Below are 27,252 nucleotides of genomic sequence, written 5' to 3' on the forward strand. Positions count from 1 at the left end.
TTATAACAGGCCAAGTTCAGTTTCCGTGCATGGCAGCCTGGTCGTACCCAGAGATTCTTAGCACCCTCTGCTTCCACTCTGAACCTCTCGCTGCCATAAGAGGGGGAGTGAAAGCTGCTGGGAACTGAGGGCCATTTGTTTTGTCATGCTGTCATATGCTGGAGGGTTTGGTCTTTTCCTCTTCACGCTGACCAGGCATCTTGAAGAGAACCACTCTACACATTCGTTGCCACCTAAGTGACATAACAGGGCTTACCATCGAGAAGGTGTGCATGAGTGGATTTTAGGGAGTCAGGCCAACTGGACTTCTCCTAAATCTTCTGTAATAGAAAGATATTGGATCCATCAGTGTTTTAGACTGAGTGTCTGATAACACACAGGATATCTATTCCCCTCTAAGCACCTCTAAGTCTGAGAAGGGGGGGGACAAAAATATCAACAACCTATAGCTTATTATACACCATTGGAAAGAGTTCAACGAGTAGGTTTAAAATATTATTTTAAAATATTTTTAAAATTAAAGATGGCGGCACCAGACAGGAAAATATGAGTAATTTTCGTGTCTCCCCTCTATTTCTGTCACTAATGGAGCTAAAAATTTGAAAATTACATTAGCTATGCATTATTCAATGCTTGTCAAGGGGAAACTATTCTGATTGAAATCTATCATTTGCTTTTTGTGTTAAAATTAAAAAAACAATTATTTATTGCACTTCGATAGCATGCTTCTTTGTACTAGTAACTCTCCTTTTGGTGATAAAAAGGTTGCTAAATAGTTAGTTAATAATTCTATAAAGGTTATTGATAAATTTTGCAAAGAAAGTATTTTTTAACAATTTTCAAAGCTGGAATTGTCCGGCAAGGAAGTACTCAGAGAGCCAGTATTGAGGCAGCGATGGTTGAGAGGTGCCTGTGCAGTCTTGCACAACCCTCACCTGCCAGTCGCTTCTCCCCCAAGACTTTAATTGCTTTTGCAGGAAGAAGACAGAGTTGCTTCTCCCACACTTATAATTTACAAAGACTGGAAAGACTCAAATATACAATGTTTTCATTAGTTCCCCAGGTTTAGGCCAAGCCGGGATACTAGAAACTTTTTTTCAATTACCATAAAGCTCTCTATTTCAGATACTACACTACTGACCATTTGTGACTTCAGACCCTTCATCCTGAGTACCTGGCACTCTGTAGTTGTCTGATTTATTTTCATCAGAAATTTTGTTTTGTAATGTGACTATGTTCTCTGAAAAGGAGTAAGAGTGCCATCATCATTTAGTTAAGTTTCCAGGTTGTTTTGTAATGTGACTATGTTCTCTGAAAAGGAGTAAGAGTGCCATCATCATTTAGTTAAGTTTCCAGGTTTGCAATTTGCGGAACTCTTTTTTTACTAAGAGTACTCTTCTGTATCACTGTCTAACATTGTTGCTCTTCTCCCTTCCAATAGATGCAGAACATCCAAAATTAAGTTTTCCACACCTGCATGCAGTATCAAGTTGCATCCTAACCATTGCTTTATACAATGGGATAACCACCTCTGTCTCCCACAAGGAAGAGATAATTACTGTCTGCACTACTCAGAGAATTTCATATCATACTGTACAATTAGCCCTAAGTATTTTTTTTTTTATTCTTCACCACCACTTGTAGTATAGTATTGTATAAGTGTTCTTTTCAAGTGGCACCAGGGGTCTCCCCCTACTCAATGCAGTAAACGTTGTGATGCTAAACAAACTTTGTAAAGGTCAGAGAGAGAGTGTGTTTATTGTGTAGTCTGCACCATGTAGTGAATCACCGAAGCTTCCAAGAAGCACCCCCGATTAATAAAAAAAAAAAAAAAAACGCAAAGTTTTTATTGTGACAGCAAATCCCACATAATGCTGCATGCCACCAAGGAAAACAACATGGAGTTAGAAAACAAAGGGCTTCCCTGACTTGGTTTCCCTTACTGCAATAATCAATTTGCGGCCATGCCTGTCATAATGTGCACATGCATGCACACAACAAATATATATTAACCATTCATGCGCCTCTCATGCAAACATAATACAGAACATTTTTTTTTTGACACATATCACCACCTTGCACTCAGAGACAAGGCCATATTTCTATGTTTTCTTTTGAGCAGTTAAATATCGTGGATGTGATGCAGAGCTCTGGCTAAACATTGTCATTCACACAGTGGCCAAAATTCTTTGAAGTTCAAGATCTTGTAGCAGTAGCATACCCTGATTATGGTCAACTAACTTGCTAATATTTCAAAACTTAGACATTAAGACTAATATGCCTCCAACAATATCATTAACAGCAGGGGGGGAGGTGCTAGCACTGAATCCTTAGGGACTCCACTAATAACGTTATTCAAAGAAAAGCAGTGGCCATTAATAACCCCTGTCTTTACCACTCAACCAAATCTTTATCAATAGTATAACCTGAATCTAAAGCCACACTACTCCCATGTGAACAACAATCTTTCATTGTCGAGAGCTTTATTGAAATCTAAACATACAACGCCCTAATTATTAATACATTTCATTTGTTACTGGTTGTCAGTTTTATCCATGTTTTTACTACATTTGGCTTGTAATTCTCCTCCACCCATTTTTCTGTTTGCATTTCTACTGTATTCTTTGTGGTACATTTCCTGGTTTGTTAGATTCTTACTCAATTCTACATAGAATGAAATAAATGAAAGATTCAGTGATAGACCACACTGGTCTATCACTGAATCTTTCATTTCTCATTATTTTATTATATCTAATCTCTTCAACAGCTTCTAAATTTTTTATTATTTTATTATTTTTTTTTTTTTTCATTTAAGATTTTTAATAATTTTGAACGCTTTATGCCTTTTGTAGAATTCAAAATTTTCTAATTTTATGAAATCCTCTACTGCTCTGCTTTCATCTTACTTCCAAGTGTCCATTACACCATGTCTTTTTTTTACATTAGGTTTTTATATACAGGGTGTCTCAAAAATATTGGTACAAACATTTAGGGGAGGTAGGTAACATCTAAAGGAATGTGAATCGCCTAGGAACCCATAACCGGAAACGTCACCGTAAGTTGGTAGACAGTGTGGTAGTCGCTGCACGAAGAGCATGCATCGATATATGAACTGTGAGCTAGCAGACATGCACCTAGTGTATGGATTAGCAGAGGGCAATGGACGAGCCGCTCAACAAATTTAGAGAACGCTTCCCAGACAGACATGTACCGGACCTGCATTTGTTTGCATCTGTGAATCACAATTTGTGAGATTATGGGTCATTTAGAAGTGCAGGCAGACTATGTTTGAAGCGAACACCCACCATGGAAGCAAGTGTGTTGAATGCTGTCCAGAATAATCCTACTACCAGCACACATGCCGTTGCCTCTGCCTTAGGAGTGTCTCGTTGCAGTGTACAGCGTGTCTGGCACGACAATTCCTTACACCCCTTTCATCTCCAAAGGGTTCAGTTACTGCTCCCCCAAGATCATCCTGCACGTGTGGCTTTCGCGCAGTGGTTTCTCCAATAAGTGTTCAAGACTAGAATTTTTCAGCCTATGTTTTGTTCATGGATGAGGGTTATTTCATTCGGGAAGGTTATTCAATCAACACAATGTTCATGTGTGGGCTCGACTACCCACATGGTGTGCGCCCCCATGCGGCACAACACTGGTTCGCAATAAATGTGTGGGCAGGTATGGTCGGTGACTGCTTAGTCGGCCCATACCTGTTACCATCCCGCATGAACTCCACTAAATATCGGATCTTTCTTTAATAAGTTCTACCAGGGTTACTTGACGATGTTCCAGCAAATGTGAGGTGCAACATTTGGTTTCAACATGACGGGGGTGCCTGCCCATTATGGAAGGTGTGTTCGTGACCATTTGAACAGGTGTTTTGGGGGTCGATGGATTGGCCGTGGTGGACCCATTTGCCTGGCCCTCATGCTCACCTGATTTATCGAGCCTTGATTTCTTTCTGTGGGGGCCCTCAAATCTATCGTGTATGAATCGCCTGTGGAGACGGAAATGGATCTCGTGGTGAGACTCATCTGCACTGCTGCTACTGTCAAATAAACTCCAGGTGTGTTCAACCATGTCCACCAATCCATGCTGCGTCACTGTCACACATGCATGTATGGCATCACATGGTGGAACCTTCGAGTATCTGTTGTAACATCATGAAATGCATCCATCTTGTACTCCATTGTTAATATTATGTCAAATAAATGTTTGCCACTAATTACTGTCTTTTGTCATTTCTGCTTCTTGTGCCTCTTCTATTACTTTCCCATGACGTTTCTGGTTATGGGTTCCTATGCGATTCACATTCCTTTAGATGTTATCTACCTCCCCTAAACATTTGTACCAATATTTTTGAGACACCCTGTATACAGGGTTTTTCAAAAAAAGCTATCAGGTTCTATTTCACTTGTTTTTAACTTTAGGTCAATTATCATCTGGAACTTCTTTTTTTTTTATCATGTTTAAAAGGTGAAATGTTTGAAGTTGGGGCTCGATAAATGCCAATAATTCACCCTCTGTCAAAGTCAATGAAGTTGGTGTCGAATGTGACATCTTGGCATTCTCTTCGAATTTCCTTGTAATCTGAGTTTAATTCCTGTGTGACAGAAGCCTGTTAACTGCATTGCACATGTGTTTATTTGGATTGCACCATCTCTAAATTTGTTTTTATATCAGCCTTCCCTCCAACTGATCCAGTATTTTAATAATTTGTATATCTCGGCTCAACTCATGTGCCTGTAATTTGAATGCACTTCTGATCATTCCATCTTGGTCCTGCAATTTCAAGGTCATAGAGCGTATATAAAATGATAATTCAAATTTTCCTTTAAGAAAAATCTGCTTCAACTATTTCACAGAAAAAAAACATACAAAAAATTAAAACCAAAAATATGTGAAACTAATAAGAAAATAAATGATGCAGTAAAAGACAAACTAGTTTCAAGACTATATAAATTTCAGAATTCCCAAAACACAGTAAAGCACTTTCACAATCCAAAATAAAATTGTCCTATTTAATTTATGTAGCTGTGGTTTTTACTGAACATATTAGGGGTAAATAACATAACTATTATAAAAAAACACAGAGCTACAAGGCTCAATAACTTCTACATGGTAAAAATATATTTAAAAGAGTAAGAAATTACCTCAATATTTTGCATAGAATGATTCCAGTCAATGATCTCCAAATGTAAACAAATGAAATAAATGGATAAAATGATTTTATCCATTTATTCGTGTTGGAACAGTAATCGATCATGTCTCAGAGACATGACCGATCCGAAACAACAGAATTGAAAGCCAAGAATCAATCAGTCTCTATCAGTGAAAGAATTCAAAAATCATTTTATTCGTTTAATTTTATTCGTTTATATTTGGACAGCATTGACTGGAAGCATTCTATGCAAAATACTGGGGTAATTTCTTACTCTTTTAAATATAACATAACTATATATAACATAATGCATGTTAATTACCATACCAACTCTGATATTTTAATGAAATTCTCACCCAAATAGAAAATTGAAAAATAGTGTTCTGACCAGACAAAAGAAACCTTAATTAAATAACTTACCAACTACTCACAATTAATGAGAGACAACATAAATCACACTGGAATATCACTATTCAATATACATATTGAACAGTGAAATATATGATGCTATATTACAATATAGCAGATATCTCACTTTAATATTAAATTAAAACTTAAATACACAAGGAATTTAAAATTTAAAAATTACATAACATTTAAAAACATACAAGAAATATAAAACAAGTAGAATCATTGTGCAATTACTTTATCAATCTTGGTGAGTTACTTTTGCAGTCAATCAGCTCAAAGATATAATAAAGTTTTCATTGTTCCTCTTCAACTTTGTTATAAGCAGTTTGAAATGTATGTCCTTGTGCATGCAGTTATCCTTATATAAACCAAAAAACATTACATTGCATTGCATTGCATTTTGAGACTACCATTTGAGTTGATTGCGTGTTACCTGAGGTCTGCTGAAAAAAAGCCAATAACTCTAAAAAAATTAGACATAACATATTACACAATTAAAATACACATTTAGCTCCATGTCCCTGTCTGACAAGTCAATCATAATTTGGATTACTGTGCCAGCCACAGGGAGGTGGATCTTTTCTATGCAGCACCACATTAAAAACTCATTTATATACATACATAGCACTGTTAATAATCTCTATAAACATATAAAAACTATACATTATTCCATACAGTTCAAATACTATTTACATATAAACACTATAATAAAAATTCAGGACAAAAGCCTCAAAAGATGGAAAAATTACAGACATATAAGTTAGTGCAAATGCATCATTTCTATAAGTAGAAAATTAACCACCACAGTTATTATAGTGGCATTTTTCCGTTATGTTTCGTGTTGTGAATGCCTTCACAACAAGTTGCTCATTCATTTATACTTCGTTTAAGTAATGCTTCCGCAATACAGAAGACTACTGTTAGCATTAGTAAATGCATATTATGCAAAAGAGAACATTATACAGCATCAACAAAAAAAAAAAAAAAAAAAACTTCACATTTCACCCATCAATTCGCTCCAAACGTTTGTCAAGTTCTTGAATTTGTTTAAGCTATCAACTTCTAATGATAGATGGAAGTTTGTTCCAGCAATCAAACACCTGCTGGCTAAAGGCAAATTTCTGCACATCTGTTCTACAACTGTCTTTCCACAATTTGAATTTATGTCCCTTCAAGTAACTAATCTGTTGAAGAGGAAGAATCCCATTAGCACCGAGCTTGTTCTAACCATTCAAAGCCTTATACATTTCAATTAGATCACAGGTGCCTAATCTTCAGAAACTGAAATTTGCAGAACTTAAGCCTTTCCTGGTAAGTGCAACCCCTTGTTCCCCTCACCAATTTTGTTGCCCTTCTCTGCACTCATTTCAGCAGCTCTACATCTTTCCTAAAATGAGGCTTCCAGACATGTATATAGTACTAAAGGTTTGGCCTGACCACCTCCTAGTCCCTGCTATAAAAATTTCTGTATATCATGTACAAGACCCCATGAGCTGTTCTGACAGCCTGCCTGCACTACTCAGAAACCTTCTTATCTGAAGTATTCTGTGTAATGCAATCACAATAACTCTGGGGTTCTTGTGGATATTCTTGTGGTTCTTGTGGATATTCTTGTGGTACCCATATGCAGTACTTTGCCTTTGTCAATGTTGAACTTCAGTTGCCACTTTTCATCCCCAACTTTTCTAGATCTGTTGCAGTAGCATATGGTCAGTACTGTCATTAACAAGCCAGTCAACCTTTGTATTTTCGGCAAATTTGGACATTACGCCTGATATATCTTAATCAATATCACTGATAAATACAGAAAACAACAATGGACCCAACACCGAACCCCAGGGGACTCCACTAATAAAATTAGTCCACAAAGAGCAGTGTTCAGTGATTACCACTCTCTGTCTTCTCCCACTCAGCCATCCCTATATCCATAGCAGCAACTTGCCCTTAACGCCACACTCTCCGATTTGTGCAGGAGTCTTTCATGTGAAACAGTATCAACAGCTTCCTAAAATCCAAGTATAAGATATCAAAATTATTTTTTGCATCCAGTTCCTTTGTGACCACATCGTAGGATCAAAGGAAATTGGTCAGACAAGACTTCCCCTTAACAAACCCATGCTGTGTCTGAAATATAGCTGCAGTCTTGTCTAGATGATCCTGCAGACGAATTCCATTAGCCCTAGATGGTGACTCCATTATTTTCTCCGGAACAGAAGTTCTGGGGGAAATAAAAGGCCTCTAATTACTTGTCTCAACCCTTTGATCCCCTTTGAAAACTGAGGATACATTTGCACAACTCCAGTCCATGGGGACTTCCGTTGAATCCAGAGCTACTTTCATAATAATGGCTAAGGGTTTCCTTACTTCCTTTGGTTTAATTTAAACAATTTCTCCTCAAATTTGCTCACAGATATTACAAAATCATTCAGCTCATTGCATAGACTATGGAAATGATTGAACTTTCAACCCTGATGAAAATCTTTCTCAACTGACACATGGACGGAACTCAGTCCCATGAGCGACTCTCACCAAAAGATGAAGAACCTGCACAGTCGTTGCAGGGACCTGACAAGAAAGCCTGAACGAATTCCATTAGCCCTGGATGGTAGGCCACTGATCATAGACGACCAGTTCGCAGCCACAAGCTTTCACACCCTACTGGCGATCTGGGTCAGCTCCCTTGTCTGGCCCACTATTACTCCCCTTCCCCGGTGGGGGAGGGAGATGGCTTGCCGTCTCCTGCAAACCCCACCACCCTTCTCTTCTTTCTGGTGGGGCATGGGCATGCCCCACTGCAAGCTGGAGCTACCTTCCCTATCGGCTCCTTATTTCTGACTATATCCCCCTAATATTCAGTCTCCCTCCCCCACGCTAACTATACGCAAGTGAAAGTCCCACACAATCCAAATTTAACCATCAAAATAAATTTCGCCCAAAACTCTCAGCTTCTCATTCTAGTGCTTTCACCACGCAAACTAACCTGTACCAATTGATGTGTATGTATATGCATTTTTGCATGTATGTATATGTGCACTTTTTTTTTTTTTTAAGGTCCTAGCCACTGAAATCTCAGGAAATTAGGTGGCAGGACCTGCCAGAGTAAATAATTATAATACTGATGTACCTGGTCTGCCTCCACGGGGCAAAAGTGGGGCAATGTAGGGCCTCATAGGGGTCCAGCGGCTAAATGACCAGATGAACAACAGTACACGACACTACACGTAAACAATATCCATACATTTTTAAATCTCTGGCATTTCCAGCAAACGCACACCCATCACAATGTAAACAACGCGGAGATGGGGGAAATCCCTGGTGCCGTATGACCCTAAATACACTTTGCACTGTTAGAGTCTGGCAGACTTCTAGCATTCTCCTCCTAAATAATTCCTCATGTGTGAATGTTAAATGCAAAATACTCTTTCAATCTGTCAGCTATCTGAGCAGGATCATCAACAGTCAAACCATCGATATCAAGTGGACCAATCTGATTCATCCCCTTCCTTCTAGAGTTTAAATAAGTAAAGAAGTCTTTGCATCCTTTTCCCAAAGATATCTTGTAATGTCTTCGCTTGCCTAACCTTCTTTGTTACTTGATTACAACAGACATTTATTCTCAGTGGATATCATAACTCAAACAGCTGTTTCAAGGCTATTTGGCCCTTCACTGTTGTTTGGTGGGTAAAGGGGTAAGTACCCTGATGGTATAATGACTGATAAATCCCTCATTAAAACTGTAATTAAAAAAAATGTCCCTATAATAACTTCAGTTAATTTACTCATATAGACACCATGTATTTGCTGTAATTGTATGCCTGTAAATTTTCCTGCAGCCTGTGGCTTTTGCCCTGAATTTTTTTTTTTTTATTAAGTATTAACTCTAAACACCACTTGGCATTCTCATTTTGTGGACTTAATTCCACAACTAGGTCAGCTATTATACAATCAGGGTATCTCCCCACCCACTGAAGGGCCAAATAACCCTAAAACAGCCACCTGGGTGGTGGAATCCACTGACAACAAGAAACAATAAATTTCTCTGTTGGGGAACCGTAACTTATTTAAAGTATAACCGAATAAGCAACTCACTGTGAAGGCATTCCCAATATGAGATGTAATAAAATGATGCCACTATAATAAATTCAGTTAATTTACTGCATACAGATATGATGCATTTGCACACTATAAACACTGTTTATACTAATCAAGCCTTCCCCCCCCCCTAATTACATTATTTTATCCTAAAAGCATTATTCTTAAGGCTATTCTTAAATAGCCTGTACAGCTCCATGCTTCGCATGCCCACAATCTGAATAAAAGCAATTGATATAGCTCAATAAATCAGGCAATCCTACAAAATATGATTGGTGGTTTCTATAACGCTATATACACAGTTGGGATGTTGCTTCATTCCTTTGTCTAAATCAGCCTTCTGTGATGAGCATTGTATCAAACAACACTGCCACACCCTTTTCCTTATCTTAGCCATTATAATAACCTCTGGCAGAAAGGAATAGGCCTTAAAAAGCCTTCTTTCTCCTTTCATATCTGATTTACTGCTTTTTCAGTTCTGTCCTCGAAACAACTTCTCATAATCTTTACAATTTCCCAGTATGTCTCATCTTCCTTGGCCTATTCATAACATTTTCCCACCATATCCTATCTTATGCGTCCTTAAATAATGTCCACAAAGATAACCAGGACATTAGTTATCCACAGGCTGTTGTACAATAAACACAACTTTAGCAATCTGTTTTAGTCAATCTGACCCTCATATCCAAACTGCCATACAGAATGGTATAAAACACTAACTAATTTTTCATGATCAACAATCTGAAATATTTTTCCTAGTATAGTAGACTGTCAAAATAATGGCACCTCAAATAACAGAACATTCGAGCTAGCTGCACATTGAGATCGGATGTACATACAGGGCAAAAGTCTTGCAGTGCCCAAAAAAAAAAAAAAAAAAGAAAGAAAAGAAAATAAGTCACATGATTGCTGTATTTGTTTACATTTGCAATTTTGACAATGAATTCTGTAATGATATCACGATTATACCACTGTTTTACATTTATTTTAAATTAAAAACCCCTCACTATGGCTCCTAAAGTTAATAAACCTCTTACAGAGAAGAAAAGAAGAAAAACATTAAAGCTTAGTGACAAACTTGATATAATCAACACTATAACATTAGAGTCACCCGAAAAGTTAATTTATATACCCACGTGTATTGTGACTATAATTTGCGTGTTCTCTGGTTTATTTGCCTGTTTTGCTGGACAGAAAACCTAAGTTTCTGGGGTAAAAACCTTGCTATCTATGCTTGAGACAAAATAACTCAGCCAGAGTGAAAAAAGCTCATCTAAGTTCCTTGCGTCATCGACGGGATTCGAACCTGGGCCTTTTCCACCAACCGGTGTGGGGAGGATGGTGACGATACCACTGTGTTTCCCACGCAGACTAAATTTGATATAATGAAGAAAATAGAACATTGTGAAAGCAGAAGTGCATTGGCAGATTGTGAAAGCAGAAATGGCAGAATATAACATTGGATTGTCAACATGTTTATGCTTTTTAAGTGCAATTAATAAAATTGCATTCTTAATCTCTATTTCTTATTTAGCCTTATTATTTCTGCATTAAATATATTAAAAATAAAGCTTTCTACATTAGGAAAAAATCAAAACAACACCTTGAATTCCTGAAAGTGCCATTATTCTGAAAGTCTACTGTACCAGCAAATTGGCTATTAGCCTGTATAATCATGGGTCCATCACTGGTTATTCTGGATTTTTCAGCAAGAATTTTATCCCTGCCATTTTCTATTCCTTAGGGAACATTACCTCATCTACACTTGCATTTATGCCAATAATGTTCTCTTTCATGAACTTCTTGATCATATGCAACTCCATTTCTAAACCAGAAATGGAGTTGCATTTCGTTTTGACCCTGATATCACTTATTATCATGCCTAATATTACCTTGAACCTCATCCTCCATTTCCTCCTTTCCTCAGGAAAATAGGTAGCCAGTATCACCATCATTTCCTACAATGTGGTTTACATTATCTAATTTTAACATGTCAAACAACAAGTTATATGGCAGCATTTTCCAAACTTTTTTAGTCACAGAACACTTTTCATCTCACAATACATTTACGGAACAATTTTCATCTCATGATATATTTACGGAACACTTATGAAACACAAGTTTAGTGGGAGCAAAGGAACTGTTTGCTGATATTTTATTACATACGATGCACTGTGCATCACGAGCATCTTTATTTCCAACACATGTAAAGCCGAAATTCAAATAACTGTCATCATACTTTCATTTTGGTCTTTTATTAGTTTGTTCTTGCTTTTTCACTTCAGATTTTTGGGGAACAAAAAGCTGTGATTGTTCATCCTCACTTTGAAGTTTGACAAAATTGTTTTCGTTTTCATCGACCACAGTTACAATACTTAGAAGTACTTGTTTGTTTGTTCATTTGTTATTTGGTTTTTAGGAGCATTAGCAACCAAGGCCATATTGCTCCGTGGAGCAATATGGCCTTAGTTGCTAATGCTCGAACCACAGTCTAATCAAGAAGCATGTGCTACGCACTGCTGCTCCTGCCCACCTGGCTACAGAGGCACCTTAGAAGTACTTGCTTCTTGTTTTTTAAAGTTCCTTTTTTCAACCACAAATCCATGGTCATTTATTTTAGTAATAATATTTTGAAATATTGATAATTATCAAAAAAAATTTATAGAAGGAAGTGAGTTTAGTTATGATATCGGTTCACTTCCCTCTCTCCTTCAACCCTGTGTACTCAGGCTAAATCGTATGCAAAGGCCATATTAGATCAGTACATTGCTACTTTTTCGTAGATGTCATTACCTCTATGCAAAATCCTACCAAAATAAAGTGTTCCGCAGTCTACTTGACTATTAGTCTACTTGACTATTAATATGCCAGTATATTAATAACTGAAAAAAATAAAATAAAATAATGTTAAAAATTATAATGATATAAAGGTGGTGTATGCTACAAATATGCAAAAATTCATTTATATTATTTATTTTTTTAAAATTATTAATTACGATTTTTCATGGAACACTTGTTCACATCTCACAGAACACTAGTGTTCCGCGGAACACAGTTTGGGAAACGCTGTTATATGGTATGCTCCAAAGATCTTGATTACATTTAGATTGAAAAAATTTTACCAAAATTCTCTCTTTTTTATCTGAATCAAATTAACACTTCTTCTAAAATCCACACACCTTAGTTTCAAAATTTTTACTTTCTCCAAAGATCTATGCTCTCTTGCAAGCTTCAATGACCTTCTACAGCCTGCCAACAGTAACCTTACCTCTGTTGGGAGCAGGAGTCCACCAGGGGACACTGACAAAATCCAAAACAGAAAGTTTCCCATGGGGATGAACAAAACCTCACACAAAATTTCTTATCCTTGTCTTGCCCTTTGCTGTCAGGCTTCCACTTTAGATCTCTTCACAATTCTCAGTTGCCTCCTGTCATGCTACAATTTTATGCCAGTCAATGGATCAAACCACAAACCTATCGAACTTATAAACCTCATTTACCTGCAGTAGATTGTACAAAGTATAAATAATACATTGATGGTCACTAACAGACCAAATTCCAACTACCCTCACATGCAATGTTGAGTAAAAGAATTGAACTGCCCTGGCATATTCATAATCTGCAGCACATTAGCATTAATGCCTCTTCTAATTGCTCTGCTTATACATCCATATTCTCGCTACCCCACATAGGGGAATTTGCATGAGTCCATATATATTATGATATCACTGGAGTTCAGAAAATCACAATCTTTGTCTCTATATATTCAAGATTGGGATGCAGTTCGTCCTGAAACTGATAATATAATATCCCAAAAAAAAGTACCAAATTTTGCAATGATTTCAATGCAAACATGTGAAAAACACAGCGCATCAATCTGAGTGACAACTACTTTCCAATTTTTAACAAGCATGGCAGCACGACAGCCCTGGCCATGCTGCACAAGCTCTTGCAGAAGATATCTCTTGACTACCCCTTTATATACGTATGGCCCCCTACACCAAGAGAACCACAATTATGATTCTCCATTTGTTTTGCCAAATGGAGACGTTACCTTTTGGGTATTTACCTGAAGTATATTAAAATCCTTATTTTCTAGATTTACCCAACTATCATTACCAGATGTGAACTTAATTTCATAATTTCTCAGCTATCCAGAACACAGTTTACTTCTAACAGAATGACTAAAGGTATTTCCCTTTCTCTTACAAGACAAAAATTAATCTTTTTTATATAATGATAGCTATTTGAAAGTTTGAAAGGGTTTGAAACCATATCACTAACCTTGGACAGCCACAATTTCAAAATTCATATCTGTATCAAGTCCACTTTTTAACAACTGAACAGCATTTCTGGCCAAAGTACTATCACGAGACAAAGGAGGATGACAAAGAGATTCAACCATACCTAGCTGAAAAAAATTGTCCAATATCTTGAATAAATTTATCAGTATAAATTTTTAAGGAAGTATCAGTAAGTTCCAAGACCAAATTTTTATCTAAACAAATACAATACTTACAGATAATTAAAATTAAAATTTTCAAAATAATCACCTCAACTATTTAAAACATTTTCTCGATAGTCAATTTACTGCAAAAAAAAAAAAAAAAAAAAAACTTTTTTTGAAAGTTCCTTGGTTATATTTGTTGAGCTTTCTTGAGTTCTGCTTCAACAAAAATTGTCACCTATTTAATGAATTCTTCAGTTTGGGACAAAAATAAAATGACACAATCAAAATAATTTGTTAGAAAATTAGATTGTCTGGACAGATATATTCAGAAAATATTATTTTCATGATGATCATGAACATTCTAAAAGAATTTCAAATTCTACCTTGCCCAAAGATCAAGTCGCTTCTTAATTCTTATCTCTCTCAAGTGCTTAATGATTTCTATGCAAATAATCTTATTGGTAATAGGGGCCCCCCCATTCCAATTGAAATTGATAATATGCATTTACAGTCAAAATATGATTCGAACGAAACTTTACCTTTACATCTGCCAATGAGAATTTTTATCATCCTGGCAGACTTCCATTCTGAGATTTGAGGGGGATACTTATGAAGACTGAAAAGATGATACCAGGTTAAACCTCTTGTCACTATTGTTTTTAAACATCCTGGATCAGTATTATAAATTTCAACTACTTTTGAAAATTCGGCTCTTGATCCGTGTAATCTACTGGTAATATGATAGCTTGGGAACTAGCGCATAATAATCCATCTCGAGAGGTATGCCTGAAGTTTGCATTTTATGATTAGGTTGAAAAAAAAAATAAAAATAATAAATTCCACTGTGGGAGAGACGTTCATAGTTAGTTGATGGTGGGATTCCATGCACTGCATCTTTCTCAATGATATAGTGCCCATCTCTGAAAAATTTATATCCTCCAAATACTCTTAACTCTTGAAAAAGCTTTTTGCTTTATGCTTAACAATAATTTATTGTGTCTCACACTGATTTCATCAACCAAAGCAAAATTCTAAAAAACAATGTCTTATTAGCAAGGGATAAAAATAAACCATGGCACATGTGCAACCTAACTGCCACATATTATAAAAATTTTTTAGTTATTCTAGGTAACAAAAAAAAAAAAAAAAAAAAATTATTTTACGTTCAGATATTAGCAAATTCTGTCCAGGAACTTCTTGTGCTACCTTGTACACACATTAAAAACATAGTGAATAATTAAAAAAAAACATGTATTTGATGGTCAAATGAAATACACACTTCGTAATAATAATTTTAATAATGAATGAAAGACGTAAATGCAAGTGATTTTGCATGTGGGACGAAAAGCCAGTTAAATTATACTTTAATTCTGACCTAGGTTAGTATTCTTTTAATCTGCAATTTTTAAAAAACTTTTAATGATGATGTTCATTCGGTTTTGTGATGAAAGACTTAATTTCTTAGTGTCTACTCAAATTCTCGTTCCGAAGGACAGAGTACAATTTCATAATTAGAAGAAATACAATATAACAACATTAATGATAACATCATAATCAGAGATAATTCAGAAATTGAAAAACACTATCCACAAGCCATACTTTCATCAAATTTTTATGTCTGGCAATGCATTGGGAGAAGAGAGAATAAAATAATAATTTTAAATCTAGAAACTAAACATACCTTTATACACAATACACTGAGTGACCACTGAATTATGACCCACCTACCTAATACTTCATAGGTCCTCCTTTTGACTTCAGTACAGAAGCTATCCAACGTGGCATTGATTCAACAAGATGTTGGAAGTTTTCAGGAGGTATGGCCAACTAAGCTGTCTGTAATAGGTCAGCAATGCAAGTAATGGAGGTGATTGGGGGTATCCAGACACCTGACATGCCTTTCCATAGTGTCCCAAAAGTGCTCTATGGGATTGATATTGGGGGAATTCGGAGGCCAATCGATATACTGGAAGTCAGAACTGTGTTCCTCAAACTATTCCTACAACAAGCGCACGTTGGCTCGGCGCATTGTCATCTTGGAAGACACCATCGCCATTTGGGAAAAGATGTAACACAGTCAGCAAGCAGATGACGATAGCGGAGACCACTGATACGTTGTTCCACATGCACCACCAATCCAAGTTCCTGCCCCACAACTGCATCCACCGGCCAGCACTTTTGATACCATGCATTATGGGTCAAGAGCCTCATGTCGTAACGTAAAATCTGTACACATCCATCCACAGTGCGGAGTAAATAACGGGACTCATATGAACAGCACACCTTCTTCCAGTCTTCTAATGTCCAACTTGCATGCTCTTTGCACCAGGTGAGTCTTTTATGCCAATTAACCTTGGTTAGAAGAGGATGCCATAGGGTTGGTCTGCTGGTATAGTTCATACAGGCGAGCGTGCGATGCATGCCAGATACTGTTCTGGGTTGGCCATGTCATGTTGGGTGGTCAACTCGTCAACAGTGCTGCACCTGTTTGCCCGTATGAATCGTCGGACCCAGCGCGTATCTCTAACACCAACACACACAATACCTTTCACGTTTTGCCAATGTGTCATTGTTTCACCATTTTGACCCCAGAACTGGTACACTTTAACTACGACAACTCTCAAATACCCTACCAGTTCAGCTGTTTGGGAAATCAAGGCACCAGCTTGTCAAGCACCCACAATCTGTCCTTTATCGAAGTCCGACAAATCCTTCCTTTTACCCATCACGCTTAGAATTTTACTACCTGTCGAACCACTAACATCTTATCTATGCTACATAGGTCGACTAACTCCGCACTCCCGAACTTCACAAGGTCAACAGGTCACATTCAGTTTTCATAGGGTGGTCATAATTCAGTGATTATTCAGTGTATATAAAAATATTAGTACTGGAGCAGTGTTGTGTATAATTCAAATCACAAAAGAAAACAAAACAACAACAAAAAAAAAAAAAAAAAAAAACCTAATAAAAACAGTTAGTAATTTCTGCTATAACGCTATAACGTCTTGTGAGACCTCATTCTACAGACATTTATGAAATAAAAATAAGGGCTTAAGAAAAAAAAAAAGAGTTAGGGGCAGATCACAAAAAATATTACCCAGAATCAAAACATATTTAATACTTAACCTAACACAAAGGAGAATACAGTTTAAATACATGCTAAATTCACATTTAATAATAAAATAATATAGAAAGTTTCACACTTAACTTGAAAAAATTTAAGCATAACTTGATGGGAGTGGGAAAATTTTGAGATTTCTGAGTAAAGAAGACAGTCGCCATAATCACTTTCAGGTGCAGTTGTGGTTGTAGGGTTAGAATTAAAAATAGTTAATCGAGAAGTGTATGGCTGTGGATCATTGTTTTCCGACTTTTTTTGGGGGGGGGATATAAAAGAGACATCTAGTTTTTGCTGCTTTGCCACTTTTCTTCTTGCATAAAGAAGCTGTTCATAGGATGCCAAATAAGAGCTGATTCCATGAACAGCTATCCTGCTGCATTCTGCATTGTAATCCATGTCTTCTAAGAGCTGCAATTGCTTTTCAACTTCCCTCAGGATAGAAGAGAAATTGAAAGCTCTCATTCTGCTGTGTTCTTTATCTTCTTCTTCTCCAGCTTCCATCGCACCCCAAGAAGAAATTTTAACAGATCAGGAGGTCTTCACAATGGGACTCACATAGCTCTCCAACATCCTCAACTCTCCACTTCTTAAAATCCAACTTGCTTTGCAAGAGCAACACAATGTTTGTTGATTCTTGGAAGCTCCTCTGACAGTATTAAGCCTTTAAAATCATTAATAAAATCTGGCAGAAGCATCTGTAAAAACTGAAGACAAGCAGCCATACTGACATTACCCCAGGGCCTTCACAATGTCAATAGTATTCTTGATGTTAAAGCTCTTCCAAAATTCAAGAACACCTTCTTTATTATCCCATTCAGAAGCTTCGATCAACTTCTTGAATGTGCTCCTTAAATAACATGCTCAAAAAGCTGCTATCGCACTTTGGTCCATGGGCTAAAGGAGAGAAACTTTTTGGAGACAGAAATAGGGCTTTGACATTTTCAGAAGGTCCAGTAATGATGTGAGGATGCCTTGGAACATTATCCAAAATGAGGAGAATCTTGAAATCCCATTTTTTTTTCTTGCAAAAATTTTTAAAAACACCTTCAAAAACATGAACAATAAGGTCAGAAAAGATTTGCCCCATCATCCAACCTCTTTTGGTTGACCAAAAGAAGACACTTTACATTCTAGAGAGCATAGTGGTTCCTACAACCAGCAAACCAGCTACTACTACTAGCTGGTTTGCTGAAAAATAAGGCATGTCTGCAGTATTTTCAGCTTTTTTCTCTTTAAGGTCTTAATAAAATGATAAGACTTTCTCTTTTAGGGTAAAAAAGATTATCTCAGATCGCTTTTCATTTGTTCTATCCACACATTTAGAACCCGACATGTCTCCTCAATTTCCTTTGGCTGTAGACTCACAGATTTGCTAGAACTCAGGCATGTTCTGGTAATAAAGCTTGATTTACTTGTTTTGGTATTGTCTCTAATCGTGCGTAACATAAGAGTCCTTTATTCCTGTTACATGAACAATGACACATGTCCTTTCATTACATTCAAAATGCTTTATAACATCTAACTTCTCTTCAGATGTCATAGCCTCTCCATTAACACTCACTACCAACAATTTGATCACCAGAATGCATCCTGAAAACATTCTTGTCACTCTGTCCTCCCATATTTATGCAAACACAGAAAAATTTGTAAAAAAGGGAACAAAAATAGTAGTAGTAACAGAGGTATGTGAGCTTATGTAGCATCAGCCAAAAAAAAAAAAATTTCACACATTCATTCTCTCAAAATGTTGGTCCATTTCTTCCCTGAATTTATTTAAGCTATCAACTTCCACAATGACAGATGGAAGTTTTTCCAGCAATTAACCACCCACAGGCTAATGGCAAATTTCTGCACATCTATTCGACAACTGTCTTGCCTCAATTTGAATTTACGTCCCCCCTTAGGTTCGTAATCTGAGCAACTGGAAGCATCCCATCAGAATTCTGCGTGGTCAACCCATTCAAGGCCTTATATACCTCGATCAGATCACCTCGCAGGTGCCTAGTCTCCAGCCACTGCAATTTTCAGAACTTATTGTTTGTACATGCTCAAGCAAATCTACATACTTTCTAAAATGAGGCCTCCGAACCTCTACATAATACTCATGGCGTGGCCCGATCATTGCCTTATACAAAAGGATAATCAACTCCTTTTCCCTGCTAGCAAAATTCCTGTATATCATTGACAAAACTCCATGACCTGCTCTTATAGTCTGTCTGCACTGCTCAGCAGATCTGAATGGACTATTACTCCCAGGTCTTTTTTTTTTTTTCTACCATCCTAAGTGTAGTATCACACAGATGGTACATTCCTCTGGGGTTACTTCTACCCATATGCAATACAGTCAGTCCTTGTGTAACACTTGTTTACACCACACGAATTCGATCATACACAATTCGCCTTTGTGTTTACAAGAAATGACAGTCGAACGCAGACTCACCCCAACTGAATACAACATAGGAATGAAGAGAAGATTCTAAAAATGTATTTATGTTTTTCATATACACGTGACCCCCGCTTAACGCTGATCATTCGTTCTGGAAAAACAGAGCGTTAAGTGAATCCGCGCTAAGCGAGCGCTGCTTTCCCATAAGGTAACATATGTATTTATGAGCTGGGGGTCGGTGCCATAGGTATTTCCTAATCAATAATAAACAGTAATGAAAAGATGCACAAATGTCGGTCAAAATATTTAATATTCAAATATTCTGCATTACATACGTATAATTATGTGGTAACTACTTGCGTATCAAAAGTAAACTTAAAATTCGAAGTAAAATAATGAATTTAATTGATTTAATTTAATGGATGAATTTAATCATGAAAAATGTGTGGATTTTGAGTTGAACTTTGGCCCTCTTCCAAATAAACTAAAAGGGGTATTAATTTTAAATGGCCCGCAGTTTAATTACCACCCAACAATAAAGTCAACTGATCCTTCGCCGCTTTGAAACTTGGCATGTTTTTTCTTCTTTCAATATGAAACTTCTTTTAGGCATTCGTTTCCACAAAAGTCATGCTTCATCTATGTTAAAAACTTGTTGAGAAGTATAACACATAATACCCCTCTTCAATAATTTTAACAAGTTCTTTTTTGAAAGTTTTGGCTTCTTGATCTGCACTAGGCTTCTCCCTGGATTTTAAATCTATTCTACCAGCCCTTACCAGTTTTAAATGGTTCCACTTTTTTTTTTTTAGGCGAGTTTTCTTCAGCATTGGATTCTGCATTGGAATTCTGCATTGGAATATTATCTTCAATAAAATTAAAGACTTTCCATTTCAATCCTAATAGTTGGCCTAGCCCTAGTTGCTTGCAGTGGAACAGCTATCTTTCTCGCTGCTAAAATTAATTCTTTATTTTTTTTTTTTTATAATTGTTCTTACAGTTAAAGTTGCAAGTCCTAAATTATGGCACACATCCACTTGTCGTTGACCGGAATCGATTCGCTTCAAAACGTCTAATTTAATTTTCAAATTCAGGCTTTTTCTTACATTTATAGTCTTCTTACTGCGCTCAGACTTTGTTGCTTTTTCATTCCTATCGGTCATTATTAGCTCTTCGAAAATGTAACTGCGTTGGTTGAATTAATTATGATACAATGTTCAGGTAAACTTTCCGTTGCGCACGATGTCTAATACTGTACTGAGTGATGACTAGACTTCGGATAAATGCATATAACGCAAATATTACAAGCAATATATTTGATCATTTCTTAAAATGTTGATCTCAGAACTATGTAACAAGTCACTTACTGCAATTAAATTTCACTGAGCGTGGGAAAATTTCTCAAGTCGGCGTGGGAAACGTTTTAATGCTGTTTTGCTATTCATTTTCAAGCTATGGACTCCATCAAATGGAACGATATCGTTAAATATGTCAAAAATGTAATCTGTAAAAGAGCGTTATAGTGATCTGTGACAGCGTTATAGTCAGATACGGGTTATAATATAAAAGCAGCGTTATAGCGAATCAGCATAAAGCGAACCGCGTTATAACGGGGGCCTGCTGTATATCAGTGAAGGGGAAACGCTTTTCACATAATAACGTAAAAACCCACACGATTTCAGGTACTGGTATTATCGAAAATGCAATTAGATCGAGTTTACTACCAGTTTACAACAGATTCCACTAGCAGAAATGCAGCTGGAAATTGTTTTTATTGTTTTATGGTAGCAACCCCCAGAAATGTGCTTTAGTAAAATGTGAGCTAGTGAGGTGTTAGTGTGTCTCTGCCTTTACAGTGTTGTTTATTCAGTTGCTACGCGCGTGCAGCTTTGTTTATGTGTATCAAGCATGCCTCCTCATTTTGTAATTGTGCTTTAATGAGTAAAATACTTAAAAGGTGCGAAAAGGAAGTGTCCTGGTGAAGACACTACAGGTTCAGAAAGAAAAAGAAAAGCAACATCGATAAACAGAGGCAGACTGGGTCAAAAATTCTTACCAGAGAAAATTTGTAGCAGCCTCATACTAGTGTTTATGGCCAAAATCACACTGGCCTCCGGCCCACCAGGATTTCCCCAGTAAGGCTTATGGCCAGTCCACCTCTGTCGAAAGAGAAAAAATATGAAATTGTGAAACGCTTTGAGCAAAACTAAAGATCATGTGATATTTCACGTGATACTGGCCTAAATGAGGCAATGCCAAGAATTAGAAAGAATGCAGAGAAAATAAAAACAACTTTCATAGCAGGAACAACTCAGTGTAATTAAAATCCATTAGATCAAGACAAAGAATTGGAAGAGATGGAATGGCTGTCATTTGTTTGGACAGAAAATCAAACAAAAAAAACAAGTTTGCTTATAATAGAAGCAAAAGCACTAGCAATATTTTATTGCGTAATAGTCGTAAGAAAATACATAAGTATTTTATTACAATTATTTATCGTGTTTGGTAATGGTTTGGTTACAAATGTGTATTCAATCTTGGGTGGTCGGCACCTAACCCTATTTTTCCCATAGGGCCTGTTATTTATATTGCACGATTCTGCATTGCATGAGGATTTCTAGGCACACGACTATCGTGCTATATGAGGACTGACTGTATTTTGCATTTGTCAATGCTAAACTTCAGTTGCCACTTCTCGGCCCATCTGCCAAATTTTCTAGATCCTGTTGCAGTAGCACACTTGCATTACTGTCATTAACAACCCTGTCAACTTTTGTATCACCTGCAGACTTCGACATTAAGGCTGATATAGCTTCATCAATATCATTGATAAATATATAAAACAACAGTGATCCCAAAACCAAATTGTGGAGTACTTATCAATTAGCATTTCAAACACTGCATGTGATTAAAGTGAGCATGAGGGGTCGATGCAGAGACTCTGTTGACTCAAATTTGTAATTCTCCATGCACTGCAAAAATTAAAACGTTGGAGATGAAATTGATGAAATTGTGTATAAGTTCACATTTAACAAACAGTATTCACCTAATCATCAAACACGTTACATGCAATTTGTATCGAAGAAACATGAGTAATAACAGAGGTGACTGTACTTTAAAAGGTATTTTTGGTATTACTGTTTTCAATTATATACATTCAAAAACAGTAACCACACCTGACCTGTGCACTATAAAATTTCTGAAGACACAACCTGCACTGTTCAATGCAGGGTCTCCATTCCAGTTATGTTGCTTGTTACAAGAAAGAGGTAAAGTCCCCTTCCCTCATAAAAGCTCTACGCTATCATTTTCATTTCATTTAATGTTACCATAAACTTAATTCAATTTTACTAAGCTTGGCATTTTTTTTTTTTTTTTTAAATGAAAACCCCAAAAATGAGAGGTATTAGAACCTTTTGTACTTAGTACAATGCTTGGATTGGGGGTTGAGAAGATGAGATAAGATAATTGTTGACATTAGACTTCAACTTCTACAGACTGTAATTTTCAAGAAATACACATGAAGGTTCTTCCAGAAAACGGCAGTTGAATGAATAAACGAAGTAGATGAAAAGTTGGTTCTATGAGTTTGAACTTGGACAGAAGATGGATGTTGGCTGGTGGCGGCACGTGTTCGGATTGTTTTCAAATAGAGAGAGGGAATTATAGAATCCGATTCAGAAGAACAGTGCCTATGGAAGTATCTGAAGAAAAGGCATGCAGCAGAAACAGTACATTTATGAGACAGCGTGTGGAGTCTTTATTATTATTAAAAAAAATTATTATTAAAAAATAATAATAAAGAATAAAAAAAAAAAAAAAAATGGGAAACATGCTTCAGTAAGGCCTTGTAACCTTTGAAAGTCATATGGATGAAAATTTTCACACAAGTGTGAGGAAAATGCATTGCCTTCTGCTGGTGTGTTCTTTCATGTTTTCACCAAGATTTCACTGATGCTTATTGGTCTGCCACATGAAATCTGCTTATTCAATAATTCTGCCTCTGTGAGATGCTGGTCTATTCTATGAAAGGCATTCTTATCTAGCACGTGATGATTTGGAAACTGTTCTGCATACAGATGTTTTGCTTTCAGAGGTTATAGACTCTGTTAGAAATGAGTCATTAATTAACCTAACTGCCCTCTTCTGAATGGAATCTAGAAGCCTGAGAGAGGTTTTGGGATACTGCCCCAGAGGTGGGAATAATATTCCATAGTAGGGCAGTTTTGCAATTTGTACAGTGAATAGCTGTTTGGAAGAAAACTAATGCAGAGAGAGAGAGAGACAAGTCTTTTCAATGCAGAGCAAGCAATATGTCCCCAGGGGGTCACATCTGGTGAGTATGGGCTTAGCACTCCCGGTGTCCTGAGCTGGATATCATTATTGTTCTCATTCTTGGTGATTCCCTTCTACTCTCTCTCTCTCTCTCTCTCTCTCTCTCTCTCTCTCTCTCTCTCTCTCTCTCTCTCTCTCTCTCTCAGGGTGGTTCAGAGATTGTTTTTTTGGCTGGTGCAGCATAAGCCTCAGGCTTCCTTGCACCATTTGGCTAATAATAATAATAATAATAATATGTAATGTGCTTGTGCCAAGAGAATCATACAGCGAATAATTTGGGCAACTGAGATGAGCAGTAGTTGAACTGACAGATAACTGAGATTCAGTCAGAAAAAGTACAAGGAGTTTGTCAGACTGCAAGTGGAAATGGACATCATTCAGATAAGAACTGAGACCACATATATTTGTGAAATGAACCAGGAAGTTTCTCTGTCGTTCAACTTACAAGCATTTAAAATCTAAAGCAAACATTTCCACAAATTGATCCCCACTCATCAAACTTAATGAAAAATACTTCTTTTAAATATTTCATACATAAGTTTTATTACAACAAGTGTCCTTAAAACTTATTAACCTTAGTAAACTTCAAGAAATGATTATGAGAAATTCAATGTTTTCAAAATCACTCCAAAACCACAATAAATTTCTCATCTTTCTTATGTATAGATTTGATTGCTCTCTCTCTCTCTCTCTCTTTAAAATTACATAGTTCTATCTCCAAAGAATAGCAGCACCAACAAGGGTATAAGGTCATAACTGTAAAACTAAAGACACAAACCATTTTAAGAGAGATAAGTGTGAGAAATGTGAATGTAAATACAGTTGGAAAGAAATTAATAAAACAATGTGTGAAATTGGTGTGGATTTGGTTATTAATATCAATAGGTTATTGAAAAAATAAAGTGTATAACTAAGGATTGCATGACTTTACAAAAAAAAAAATAATAACTGTACGGTACATTCTCAATAATGTAATAATATTTCTGATGTGTTGATTAAAAAAAAAAAAAAAAAAAAAACAATGGCATGCAGCTGCTGCATGCCATTTCTGTTATTATAAACCTGAAGCAGAGAAAAATAAATCAGGATTGGACGTTATTAGAAGAAAACATTTGCACTATATATAGTGTTTTTATTCCCAATTCATATATTAATGTGTAGGTCATAAAACAGCTTCTACAATATTATGTGAGCTGTATTTTGAGGAAATGTATACAATTAAAAAAATTTATATAAGCATATACCCAAAACTGGTTGCTTCCAAGTTGCTGCCTATTTTGTATTCCAACAATTACCTGCCTTACCTTTAAAGGAGGTGTTTGAATTGACTACCCTGTGGTCGAATATATGCAAAGCAAAAGACTCAGACTAATGGGAGTGCTGTGGCTCAGGGGAGACGGTTGTCCTCTAAATCACAGCCTTTTGAAATGCATCATCTGTGTGCGCATGATAGAAGGAGCATGTGGAAATCAGGTGCGAACTCGGCGTTATTATGGGCCTATATGAGAGCTTCAAGAACAGGGTGGATGCCATGGAAGAATTTAAGTTGAGGGACCCATCAAACTCTCAGCTTCCCACATCACTGCCAGAGCTTGCACTTAAACATCACACAACACAGCAGCAACCCCCAAGACAGAATATGCTGGTCCCAAAAGAACTAGTTGTTGTCAGTGACTCTACTGTTAGGGAAACAGAGAACATATTGTGCAAAAAGGATAGGCGGAACAGGACCAGGGTATGTCTGCCAGGGGCAAAAGTTGATGACGTTGTAGAGAAGATATCTTTTCAGGGCACAAAAGGTGATATTGTTGTACACATTGGCACTAATGATATTAAGAGTAGGAGACCGGCAGAATTACTTAACAAGTACAGGTCAATGTTGAAAAAAATCCGAGACTTAAAAGTGAATTTGAAAGTGTCTACAATTCTGCCTAGACACAATACGAACGTGTATATGATGAAAGCCTTGTTGATTGATTTGGCCCTGGAGAGACTGTGTAAGGCTCAAGGGGTAGAATTTTTTTCAGCCTGGTCTGCACTTGTTAACAGGAGAAACTGCTTCTACAGGAATGGGATACACTAAATTTTTTTAACCCGGTCTGCACTTGTTAGCAGGAGAGACTGCTTCTACAGGAATGGGATACACTAGAAATTTTTTAACCTGGTCTGCACTTGTTAACATGAGAGACTGTTTCTACAGGAATGGGATACACTAGAAAGGGTGCAAGAATATTTGCTGATGACATTGAGGCAAAGTTGGGTGGGTCGGAAAACTTCTAGTTTTGGGGGGGATACATGGACTAATAAATTAACAGTAACCGCTGGCAGAGGAGAAGTGATTCTTGCACTGCTTCTACTGAAATGAGCAGCAGCCTGGAAAACAAGGTGCAGGGGATTCCAGAGACTTCTGGGAGTCATTTTAGAACAAGTAAATACATGGGCTATGTTAGGGTAACTAAAAATACAAAAAGGTGGATGCATACTTGTGTGTACAGCAGTGCTAGGAGTTTAGTAAATAAATTTGATGAATTTGAGATGGTCAAAACTTCAAAGGGAGATATTGTTGATTTATCAGAGACATGGAGTCACAGAGATATAAGAAATGCAGAACTGTAATTTGAAAAGTTGCATGTGTACAGGAAGGATAGAAGGGATGAGGGGTTATGCTATTTTTTAAGAAACACAAAATCCAAGGAAGTACAACCAGTCAACATGGCTGGACAGTACAGTGTTGATTCAGTTTAGTGTGACATAAGCACTGGGAAAGCAAAATTGAAATTAGAAGTGTGTTATAGGCCTAATGACTAACGAGTATAAGAAACAACTGTACAGAGAAATAGAGTGGGCCAGAAAATTAGTGTCTTATAATGGGAATTTTAATTTCCCAGATATTGCCTGGAATTTGTGGGTTGGTCAATCACACACTAGCAACGCTTTTGTGGATTTATTGGATAATTCTTTTCTACAGGAGCACGTTCGGGATACAACTAGAGGGAGTAAAACTCTTGATCTGATTGTTAGTAGTGATTCTTCGTGCATTAAGAATCTGCAGATAAACTAACCACTAGGCAGCAGTGATCACAGTGTGCTGAGGTGGGATTTACTCAAAGAGGTAACTACCATTAGTGGTAAAGGGATGAGTTTTTGCTTTCATAAAGGTGACTACAGTGGTCTGAGACAATTTTTAAATTTGATCTGGTGGAACCAATTGATGATGTTACCAACAGCAAATTAAAAATGGGAAGCATTCAAGGAATTAATCTTGGAAGATGCTAGGCTTTTCATACCAATAA

At 36.8% G+C, this 27,252-nt stretch overlaps 1 protein-coding gene across 1 annotated transcript in view; it reads right to left on the reverse strand.

Moving 5' to 3' along the window:
• LOC150083109 (uncharacterized) overlaps positions 1-27,252 on the reverse strand; it is a 773,496-nt gene that overhangs the window by 126,004 nt on the left and 620,240 nt on the right. Inside the window, exon 15 of the mRNA XM_090378391.1 lies at positions 13,949-14,075. Within this exon, the coding sequence (XP_090234517.1) occupies positions 13,949-14,075 (127 nt within the window). The remainder of the gene's footprint in view (positions 1-13,948; positions 14,076-27,252) is intronic.

This window comes from Mastigoproctus giganteus, chromosome 7, assembly GCF_048544385.1.
Source record: "Mastigoproctus giganteus isolate SK-2022 chromosome 7, ASM4854438v1, whole genome shotgun sequence".
Classification (NCBI taxonomy): domain Eukaryota; kingdom Metazoa; phylum Arthropoda; class Arachnida; order Uropygi; family Thelyphonidae; genus Mastigoproctus; species Mastigoproctus giganteus.